General features: G+C 42.8%; 1 protein-coding gene across 1 annotated transcript in view; it reads left to right on the top strand.

The window, feature by feature from the left end:
• Window positions 1-12,124, top strand: part of CSMD2 (CUB and Sushi multiple domains 2) — a gene marked incomplete at both ends in the record, with an annotated part of 507,564 nt that overhangs the window by 451,413 nt on the left and 44,027 nt on the right. The window contains 5 exon segments of the mRNA XM_084243387.1: window positions 401-578; window positions 1,816-1,961; window positions 7,409-7,489; window positions 7,946-8,059; window positions 10,927-11,115. Coding sequence (XP_084099513.1) covers window positions 401-578; window positions 1,816-1,961; window positions 7,409-7,489; window positions 7,946-8,059; window positions 10,927-11,115 — 708 coding nt within the window.

Here is a 12,124-nt window from a genome sequence, read left to right as displayed (position 1 = left end):
CACTCATCTGCCTGCTCCTTGAGAGCACCCATCCTAGGAGGTCCTGGAAGACTGTGCATCTTGTTTTCATATGGACAGAACCCAGCCTCTGCAGGGAGCGGGTCTTGGGGACAGAGCTCTGGGCCGATGCTAGGAAGACCTTCTGAGTAGGTCTCGTCCACGAGAATAAGAAGGGCAGAAGGAAGATGGGGGTGGGCCCACAGAGGCGCCTGCAGGGAAGATCGGGGACCAGAATCTATGGTGTGTTGAGACTTATGGAGAAAAGTCAGCCTGGAAAGCACGTCCCCAGCCCCTCAGTCTCCTGGAGCAGGATGGTCTGTGCTGGTTGCTGGGGCTTCAGGAGGAGTTCACAGGTTGGGGGGAATCTCCAGGACTCAGAAATGGTGTTTCCTCTCCGCAGTCCCCTGTGGCGGGAACATCACCTCCTCCAATGGCACCGTGTACTCCCCCGGCTTCCCCAGCCCCTACTCCAGTTCCCAGGACTGCGTCTGGCTGATCACTGTGCCCATCGGTCATGGCATCCGCCTCAACTTCAGCCTGCTACAGACAGAGCCCTCGGGAGACTTCATCACCGTCTGGTAGGCAGCTGCCGTGTTGACAGCTAATCAGAAGGGGCCACTAACTGGGCTGCAATTTGCTCTACCATCTATTTGTGCAGAAAACTAAGAGCTGAATGGTTTTAATGGCTGTCGGTTTCTTGTGTTTCAAATAGCCATGGGAATGGGGGCTCCGTTTCCATTAGCCCCATGACTCTGAAGGGAGAAGCATGCGTGGGCAGTGCTTCCCAGCCCAGAGCCCTGTTAGAAGTCAGAGCACAGCGAGTGTGTGAGCAGCAGTGAGCTCACCCCGGCAGGCTTTCGTCTATATTCGGAGTCCAAACCAAAACTCTACATTTACCTAAGATAGTCTACCCAGACTCATGAAGGAGCTTTGGGATGGAATTTTTGAAATGCCACTGCTCATGCCAGCACTGCCCCAAAGAACTCCCTGCAAGGATGGAAATGTTCTGTCTTTGCTGTCCACCAGCTCATGGGGCTGCTGAGCACTAGAAATTGACATGAGTGACTGAGGCATTGACTTTCAAGCTTTGTTTAATTTTGGTGAATTCACATGCAGATGGCCACACGTGATCTAATGCTGACCAAATTGGCCAGCTCTGCTGAGTTGTGTAGTTAAACTATCTTCAGCTAATTATTAATTGATAAGTGCAATTTCCTACACATTTTTTCCCAGACCACTAGATCTTTGGATAATATGTAATTTTTAAATTCTTTTGTTTGGAGCTTCTTGCTATTCTGAGAATAATAGGGGTGCGTGGGATTCTCTTCCCCAAATTCCCAGGGCTAGATAACTGTAAACAGACTGCCCTGGATTAATTTCCAGCTTAATTTCCAGGCAATGGGTTATAACAGATGGGAGAGTCTAGATAAGTTTCCAAGGAAGAAATCCATTGCCCAGAAAGCCACTGTGGGTCTGTCTCTGTGCTTGAAGCTGCATGGATAGCAGAGGGGGTCCTATCCCTCTTCTGCAGGCAGACCCACAGCTTTGCAGCTCCTGATTCTTGGGTAAGAGCGTGGCGCCCGGAGCCCATTAAGGAGGTTGGGCTAGTGACGAATCAGGTGAATGCAGAATCAACATGGTCTTCACCAGCTCTGTCACTTTTACTGGGAGATGAGTTGGGAGATACTCAAGAGAAGTGTTTAGGACACTGGGGAAAGACAGCATTGAGGGCAAGAAGAACCATGGCCACCGTCACCAGGTGGCACAGACAGCCCTGGTGACTTGTGACAGTGACACCCTCTTTCCTACATGCAGGGATGGGCCACAGCAGACAGCTCCCAAGCTCGGAGTGTTCACCCGGAGCTTGGCGAAGAAAACAGTGGACAGCTCATCTAACCAGGTTCTGCTCAAGTTCCACCGAGACGCAGCCATGGGTGGGATCTTCGCCATAGGCTTCTTGGGTCAGTGTCGCGGTCAGGCCTGGGGAGAAGGTCAGGGTCTCAAGTCAAGACTGGGCTTGACTCCCGCCCCCACGTTTCCCAGGCATGTGACTTTGAATGAGTTGGAAAGATTGTGAGTGAGTTACACAGCATAGAAACACCTATAAGCACACGGTACTTATACAGAAACACCTATAGAAAGTGCTCTGGGGCTTGTGCCAGCTAGGGAATAATAGTCATGTCCACAGTTTCAAAGCATTTCATGTATTGGAACTGGAAATCAACAAACATTAACCCTACGTAAATTTCTTTTAATATAAGGACTAATGAGCAGAAAACAAAAGTTACCTTAAGGAGACCTATTAAACGAGTCTATGGCATTTTTTTAAAATGAGAAAATAGGATTGTAAGTTGAAGAGATAAATACCCTTAGAAAAATATATTTTAGGGAATAAGAGTAAATTTTGGAAAACTGCTTCCAGCAGAACAGTCTAGATAGTAGAGTCTCCAGATAAGAGGTATGTGGCCCAGAGAAAAATAAGAGGGGAGAACAAATCAACCCTAAAACATTTAGATGGGAAGCAGCAAAGTAGGTGTCCACGTCTGCCGGGGTCAGAGGGCTTGAGACCCACTGTGTCCCAGGACAGAATGTCAGCAAGTAGAAGGACATCCACGCTGAGGGGTGGCTGGCCCTGGGGCCTAGAGTCCATGAGGGGTAAGAAGGTATCTGTGCAGGGCCATGGCTGGATTCCCTGTGCTCCATCAGCTCCCCGCCCTCCACCTTCATGAAATCTATCTACAGATCTACCCTTGGGGGTCTCTTATCTTTGAGGCACTTTTTCACTTATTCTACCTCAAGTTGATTGGTGTTACTTACACCTAAAGACCCTAGTTAGCAATATCTGAGACCCAGCCAGCTACTTCTGGGAATTGTACAAAGATAGGTGGATAAAGATATTCCTTGAAATACTGTTTCTAACAGATAAATTATAAACAATGCAAATGTAAATAATAGGAGATTAGGTGTGCAAATTATGAGATAAACACTCATGGTGAAAAAGTAATTAAAAATCATTCACGTAGAAAACAATAAGAGAAATGTTTGTATTGATCCGTGGGAAAAAAGTGATTTGGGGCCTCAGATGATGGTATACCAAAGAATGCAGGCATTACAGACTCCTGACCTAGATTGCAGCTACCCCTTCTTGTGAGGTTCCTGAGAAAGATACGTACACGGAATGGTGGCAAAGGAAGGCATTTCAGCATTATCTGGTCTTGGACCCCAAACCTAAGTCTAGAGCCCTGGGTCATCAGGTAAATGGAACTGAACCATGTGAACCACATATTTTTTCCTAAACTAATTTAGCTTCAAACGCTTCAGATGTAGGGCCAGCCCAACATACCCATCAATATGAGAAGCGATGTATGCAGAAGGAGTCGTATGCAAGAGCCCAGCCACTGCTGACTGCTGCCTGACATTAAGCCCCACCCAACAGTGACCACAAACTGCAGCTCCACTATGCTGTACCCATGCCTGTCCCCAGGGGAGGAAAAGAAGGGCATACTTGAAATGGAAGAGCCTTCTAGAACCTGCCCTCAAGTTCTGTAGCAATAACACAGATGCAGTGTCTGTTTGGGGGTACGGATTGCTGTCTGTAGAAGATATTTGAACACACACCCAAATGTTAGCAGTGGTAATACCTAGGTGGTGGGATTTGGGGAGTTTTTGTTTTATTGCTTTTCGCTGTTTTGCCAGTTCTCTGCACCGAGCAGACATTTTGTAATTTTTTAAAAAGTAATTTTTAAATGGAATGGGAAATCACGCCGATCAAACTAGTAACCACAAAAATATAAAAAACCCAGACTGTGTTTAGGCGGAGATTTCTTTTTATTGATTTTCTTCTGGAAAAGTTAAGTATGTCTTAGAAGTTTTAGAAGGTATGTTTTAAAGGTAGGCATGAGGTTGGGGTGATAAGATGACAAAAATGTTTTAAAAGTTCTATGAAGGGAATTGGTTAAATAAAAATTTAATATTTATATAAATCAAAAGAATGCCATAAATATAAGCAAATGATATAGTAGGAAAGTGCAAAGGTCACTCTTTAATACATACACTTCAAATCTGTAATAAATATGGGAACAAAGGACATGAATAGAAAGTTAAAAGAGAAATGAAAATAGTCCATTGATATATGAAAAAGGTTAAATCTGACAATTAACCATATACTAATTAGAAGGAGGAAATGTCACTTCTTTGTTGTCTATCAAATTGAAAAAGATTAAAATTGGTGACTATTCATGCCATGTGTAGCAACATGGATGGAGCTGAGGGGGATTATGCAAAGCGAAATTAGCCAGAAGGAGAAAGATAAATACAGAATAAATACAGGTGCCAGTTAAGTGTGGAAAACTGAGAAAACAAAGGGTCAGTCAAAGACAAACATTAAAACCAGCCCTTGAAACTGACCATAGATCTGAAGCACCCAGAGAGAGGACAAGGGAGCAGGCAGAGCACAGTAGACAATGTTGGGGGGGACTCCAGGTACTTTGGTGGTGGGAGAGCTGTGATGACCGCACCTGAGGGAGGATATCCTCCCTGTCAAAATGTTAATATGGATGTAAAATAACAGTGCTTCATTAAATTAAAAAAGAAAGAAAACACAAGAGATTAAAAAGCTTCCGTACAGAGGCCTCCCTGGTCACTCACGGGGTTAAGATGCAGCCTATGAGGTTAAGATGCGGCCTATAAATCTATCCACAGCCACTGCAGCACGAGTTCGATCCCCGGGCAGGGAGCTACCCACATGGCACAGCAGACCTATCCTGACTCACCTGCTGCTCCCCTCAGCAGTGTATTTCAGTCATTTCACCTGTTCTGCTCCCCACTCTGTCTCACCTCCATACCTCTGGCTTGTACCCCAGTTCTTATATGCGTAAATAAATTTTTTAAAAATCTTTAAAGAAAAAAAGCTTCCATAAAATAAAATCTGGGACCATTTCCCCAATGCACTGTAAGTCCTGGGAGGGCAAGGACTGTTTTGTTTGCTCTTACAGCCTTAGCACTTAACATGGTGCCTGACCCATGCTAAGCCCTCCACAGATAATCATAAAATGAAAGGGATGAAAGAAAACACAGTGCCCAGTGCTGGAGAAACTGCCGTTCTGCTGATGGTGTCAGCCAGAGCGATTTTCCCGGAGAGACCGTGAAAGCCTCCGCCAACTGCAGGCATGGTGCTCCCTGGTCCCTGTTAAATCAGGGTTTAAACCTCCCTGGTTCCCCAGCAGTGCCTCTCAGCCGTCATGCCCACATTTCATAAAACTTATGTAGCTGACATATCTGTAGGAGAAATTAAAGTTAAATCCTCAAAACATAACACAGCATTTTAAATAAAACAACACACGGGAAGTCTTGGGTTTTATGCCAGCTCCGCTGGTGAAATGGCAGAATCCCAGGTGAACATCTGGAATGTGTCTCAGATGCTGGGCTCTGAGGGGTCTCTGAGCCGTGGTCAGTGGGAGGCGGAGCTGCCGCCTGAGGCTGACCAAACACATGCCCGCCAGGATTTTCGAATTTAGCTGTGGTTTCTGCCTAGGGTTTACCATTGTCAAGCTAAGGAAGTCCTACAGGGAGCAGCTCCTGCAGTGATGTCTTCAGTAGTTAATTTCTACTCTCACTAGTTGCACATTTATAGGTACTGTATTGTTGAAAGACTTTATAGATTTGGGGTTACCCATTGTAATTTTTTCCCATTAAAAATCTGGGCAATGAGCTTCTACTTTGCATCTTTACACCAGACATCTGATTTCCAGGAATGTGTAATTGACACTCAGGAGGAGATGCATGTAGTTTTTAAAATTACGTTACCTGAGGTGACAATGCTTTTCATCACTGTGTATGTTTCAGGGGTATAGGTGCACACCTCTGCAAACATGTTTTCATACATTGCCTGCCCCCAAAGCACCAGAAATCATCCACCCTAGGGACCCCCCTGCTGACCCCTATCATCCCTGCACCCTTTCTGGCAGCCTTAGTTCTGAGGTCAGATTCCAAGGGTTTGTTTTGGTTTGTTCTTTTCTGTTCCTTTGCTTTGTTTTTTATATTCCACCAACGAGTGAAGTTGCCAGTGTTTTTCTTTCTCCGATTGACTTATTTTGTTTAGCATAATCCCCTATGGTTCTGACATGCCTGTCATACATTTTTAAAAGGTCATACACTTTAATTATTCCTAGCTTTAAAAAAGAAAGAATTCATAAGAGATGCACCTATAAAAGGATGTTCATTACAGTTTTATTTTAAATTGTAAAACTTTGAAAACCTAAATGATTGACAGTGGAGTACCTATTAAATCAATCCCTGTACATCACGTGGGGAAATCCTATGAAGTCATTTCATTTTTCAGGAAATGTAGTTACTTGGGAAAATTCCTGTATTGTAAGTGTGCAACAATTAGCCCAAAGTATATAAGATAGTGTGAATTTTGTAATAGAAAAATATTTGCAAATGGAGAGAATGAATCCTGGAACTCACAGTAAAGGGTTAACAAGTGGTTATCTCTGAGGGGGTAATGGATGAGTTTAATTTTCCTGCTACCATTTTCATACAAAATCTCATATTTTCTTTAATGAAAATGTGTAACATTGGTAATTTTTTTTAAGTAACACTAAAAAAAAAAACAAAAAAAAACCCCACAAAAACAGCAGGGGGTTGAGGTGGCTTTGAAAAAATAGTAGCAGTAAAAGTGGCAACTGCTGCTAACACATAGCCCAAGGTATGAACTTTGCGCACAGTGAACTTTGCCTTGCTAACACCATTTACGCACAGTCCACCCTCTGCCCAGGGGACTGGCTTCCAGTTCAGAAAACCCATGGAGGCTGAATGTGTTTAACCAGAGATCAGAAGGGAAACAAGCTGACTTCCACGGTTCTCCTATAAGCCTCAAATAGTGTTTGGATACAGAGTAGTGGGAAGAATACAGAATTTGAGGACAGCCAGATCTCGGTTCCAATCCTGCCTATGTCACTTATTTTCTGTGTGACCTTGGAGAAGTAACTTGACCTTTCTGAGGCTCAGCTTCCTCATTAGTAGAGTAAGAACACTTTGCAAGATGATCAACTGTCGTGAGAATTGAAGGTGATGGTGTATGAAAGTACCTGACATACAGCAGATACTCAATAAATGCTTCTCTCTTCCTTTCCTGCAGTGCTGGTGACTGCCAGTGGCTTCTTAGATCATCTCTCTTTTATCATTAGTCTTAATATATGATTTCTATCTGTTGTCTCAAAAACAAAGAAAGAATGACAACAAATGAGCAAAATAGTACTAAGCTGAACTTGCCCTGTATACAGATAAATAGTAATACCTGCTGTGAATGAATGAGGAATGAGAAAGTGAAGGATTGAGTAAATCAATGACTACATACCCTGAGAAGGATGTTCTTGCACCAACTCATCTGTTTTTATCATTTCAGCTTATCCGCTCACCAAATGCCCTCCTCCCACCATCCTCCCCAACGCTGAAGTCGTCACGGAGAATGAAGAATTCAACATAGGTACCAACTTCCAAACCAGAGGACAGGGCTGGGGAGGGGTCCTGTAAACAGGGGGCTTACCTCCCGCTCCCAACCAGAGAGAGAAGCAATAGGCGTGGTGCAAGAGGGTTGATATTCTTCCCACTGAGTTTGCACCCCTAAATAGAATTGATCTTCCTGTTAAGCATTCCTAGAAAAGCAGTTTTCTTCTGTGATTCAAGTCCATGTGCTTTTGAGAAATAAATCCATGCAAGACCATACAAAACATTCCTGAAATGTGAAAACAAGGCTGAGCTGTAAGGGAAACCGCAGCTGCTTGGGTTATTTCATTAAAGTTGAACTTGTTATTACAGTCTGAACAGAACATGACCCACTGCTGACTGCCTGGCCTGGAAGTGGGTTCAAGGTACTAATAGGTGCCAATTAACACTTCCCAGACTTCTCCGGGGAATCCCCATGTTGATTTCTCTTCAACAGGTGACATCGTACGCTACAGGTGCCTGCCTGGTTTTACCTTGGTGGGAAGTGAAATCCTGACCTGCAAACTAGGAACTTACCTACAGTTTGAAGGCCCGCCCCCAATATGTGAAGGTAGTTACCCTGAACCGGGCCTTTGTGGGTCTGGAGTTGCTTCAGAACATCACCCTTGTTTCATTTCTCTTTATCTCCCCAGTCTCTGGCCATAAAGGAAAAGATCACTTGGTAAATGTTTGGATGAATGAGTGAGTGATTAGTCTGGATTCTCTGACTTACCCCTAGGTCCAGGGCCACAGTTAGCCACAGTGGCCACATCTGTTCCTCCCACTTTTCTAACTGGCATTCCCAGAAAACTGTTTATTGATCATCATAAGGAGGAAGTTCTGAGACTTGGGGAAGAGATGGCTCACACCCCAGCTTTGCCTGCAGTAGCACAGATACACTGTAGATACCATATACTGAACTAGGCTGTCTTCATTCAGTGTGATGCCCTGACAAAAGATGCATTCATTTCACCAAGTTAAGGCAAAAGTGTTAAAAGAAGTAAAAACAGGTATTTCATACTGATAAACATAACTTATCAAGAGTAGATAACAGTCATAAACTCCTATGTACTTAATAACATAGCATTGAAACATATAAAGGCAAAATTGACAGAATTACAGGGGAAAAGAACTAATTCATAATTACAGTGGGAGATTTTAAAATACCTCTTTCAATGACAGACCAAAAATAAGTAGGTATGTAAAATATTTGAATAATATGGTTGTGTCAATGAACTTTTGCTGCAAAAAATATGCTAAAATTTAGAGGCTTTAAGTAGTAACCTTTTTTTCCTACAAAAGACACACTTTAAGTATAAATGCCAGATAGATTGCAAGTAAAAGGGGAAAAAAAAAACGTGAATATGACTTGCATGTGTTAAACATAAGAAATATAAAGAAGGGCCTCCCCTGGTGGCGCAGGCAGTTGAGTGCTGCACTGTGAAGCTGTCCACAGCCTCTGCAGTGCCAGTTCTATCACGGCCAGCCTGTGAGGGTCCCACATGGCATGCAGACCTCTCCTGTCGTGTCCGCTGCTCCCCTCAGCAGTGTATCTCATCAGTCTGCCTGTTCTGTTCCCCATTCTGTCTCTGGTGAATCCTCCCACCCTCCCGCACATCTGGCCTGTACCCTGGTTCTTGTATAAAATAAATAAATAAATCTTAAAAAAATATATATAAAGAAATTTTGTATAGGAATTCAAGCAAAGAGTATTACGACATATATTTTATAATGACAAAAGGAGTTAAAAAGGTTTGTTATGGGCCTCCCCGGTGGCGCAGCGGTTGAGCGCTGGGTTGCAAAGCTGCCAGCAGCTTCTGCAGTGCCGGTTCGATCCCCGGCTGCTCCCTGGCCACCTGAGGAGGGTCCCACATGGCATGCAGACCTCTCCTGCCGCCCGCTGCTCCCCTCAGCAGTGTACTTTGGTCCTTCTGCCTGCTCTGCTCCCCGCTCTGGCTCTGGTGAATTCTCTCACCCTCCCGTGCTTCTGATTGTACCCAGTGCTTGTATAAATAAATAAATAAATCTTAAAAAAAAAAAAAAAGGTTTGTTATAATTAACAACTTAATAGGTTTGTTATATTTAACAAAAGGACTTCTTTGCATTTAAAGGGATATTTAAGTATTCATCTGATAAAAAAGCTTTGAAATATATGAGGAAAAACTGACAAAATAGAATGTAAAAAAAAAAAAGAAGAGGAAGATATTCACAGTACATATATTTTTTAAAAGGACTTGCATCCAGTCTATATAAAGAATTTTTATAGCTAAATAAGGCAATCTACTTTAAAAAAAAAAAAAAAGGTGGACAAGAGATCTGAACAGAGACTTTACAAAATAACATGAAGACTAGTAAGTACATGCTCAACCTCATTAGTCACCAAGAAAATGTAAATTTAAAGCATAATGAGATATTACTACATGGCCACTGGAATAGCTAAAATTTAAGACTAGTAATGTTGACAAGGATATGGAGCAACTGGAAATTTTATATATTTCTGGTTGGGATGTAAACTCATAGTCACTTGGGAAAACTGGCCGGCAGTTTCTTTTAAAATTAGATATAAACCTACCCTATCACCCATTAATTAATATTCCTGGTTATTTACCCAAAAGAAATGAAAACCCATATCCACAAAAAAGGCTTTTATGAATTGCATAATAACCCCAAACTGGAAACAACCCAAATGTTCATCAATAGGAAAATGAATAAACAATTTGTACTATGATTGCTACAGAGCAAAAAAAATAAATAAATGAAGTAGTGATACACAAAATAACATTGGTTGAAACTTACAAATAATATGTTTAGTGAAAGAAACCATACATAAAAATAATATACATCTGGTTCTAGTTGTATGAAGTTCTAGCACAGGCAAAACTAGTACGTGCTTACAGAAATACCATCAGTGAGATTCTGGAGCCTGGGGCAGGTTATACTGATTGCAAAGTGGCATGAGAGAATTTTGTGGGGTAATAAAAATAATCTATTCTGACTGTGGTAGTGGTTACCACTTGAGCTGTGTACCTAAAATCTGTGCAGTTTATTGTCTATATATTATTTCAATTTTTTTAATTTTAAAAAGAAGTAAATGAGTTATAATATAGAAAGACAGCCTTAATGATAAGTTTAAAAGATATACTTAAAACAAAGAGCAGCAAAATAAGCCACTAGGTTAAATTAAAGGGAGGGGTGGGGATCCAGTGGCAGTGTTCCTTCCCCAGCCCAGCAATGTCCCAGATTGTAATCCAGGCATTAGTCTTCGGGCTTGCCATTCCAGAAACTCTCTCAGTGTCCAAGAATCCAGCACATTCAGGAGCCCTGTCTTGTCTGAATGTTTTCCAATGGTTGTCCTCTGCACCAAGGAAAGCAAATGTCTTGACCCCAGTAACAACTCTGGAGATTCCAATATCTGGTATCTCTCTTTCTTTCTCCAAGTGCACTGTCCAACGAATGAGCTTCTGACAGACTCCACAGGTGTGATCCTGAGTCAGAGCTACCCTGGAAGCTATCCCCAGTTCCAGACCTGCTCTTGGCTGGTCAGAGTGGAGCCCGACTATAACATCTCCCTCACAGTCGAGTACTTTCTCAGTGAGAAGCAGTATGATGAGTTTGAGATCTTTGATGGTAAGTCAAGTATTACGTCACACCAACTAGCTTCAGAATTCTAGGAGTCTATATACATCAACCTCTCAATTAGAGAGTTTCCTGGAGGCTCCATACATCTTTCTCTACCACAGAAACCCTCACATCCTGGGGCCTGATAGGTTGTATGGCCAGGGTTGCTTGTATTGCATTCTGGACCCCACAGAACCCTGTTTCTCTAGCGCCCTTTGAATGTCAACCATTAAATGGGTCTCTTTAGATTCTCCAGTAAAGAGAATGCTGCCTCCAAAGCCCAAATAGATCTACCAACCATTGTGCTGCTTGATAGCAGATGTCAAAAGACGCAACAACCTGCTCTTCAATTGGAGGAAATGTCTCAGCATGGCCCCTAAAGTTTGCACCTGAATCTTAGTAGGATTTCTCTCTTACCCTCTGGAGCACATGGATCTTACAAAGTCTGCACTCATTGTAGACTTGGAAAGTCACATCAGTCTTGGCATCTATACTCACTGGAGACTTGGTTTATCAGATTCAATTAATGTGATGTCATCAGTATAGTGAATCAGTAAGCTATATTCTTCAAGATGTGCAAGTGGTCCATGTGTCTTCATACTATATTATGACAGAGAGCAGGATTAACCTAACTCTGGGGCAAGACCATAGATGAATACTGTTGTCTATCACGTGTGAGTGGGATACCTTTCTGGAAGGGACTTAGAAAGGAATATTGGGAAGCCATTTAAGACATTGGCTCATGCTTACCTGCTATATATTCTTTCAATACTTATTTCCTATATGGCAGGCACAGAGGTGTTTTCAGTGTGCACAAGAGAAGTAAGGTGGCAAGGTAGCAGGGTAGTAGCTCCCACCTTGAAAACCAGCTCTTCAACCAACTGCTTGACTGTGGGCAAGCCCCAAGATGCCAACTGCTATGGATTAGCAGTGACTTCCTCAAGCACTGCCGGAGGGCTTGGGAGCAAAGAGTCCCTAAAACAAGACCTGTGGGCACAGAGAGAGTGGATGCATTAAT

This window comes from Talpa europaea (assembly GCF_964194135.1).
Source record: "Talpa europaea genome assembly, chromosome: 9".
Taxonomy (NCBI): domain Eukaryota; kingdom Metazoa; phylum Chordata; class Mammalia; order Eulipotyphla; family Talpidae; genus Talpa; species Talpa europaea.
Note: the sequence above shows the minus strand (reverse complement) of the source record. Positions and strands in the feature narration are given on the sequence as shown.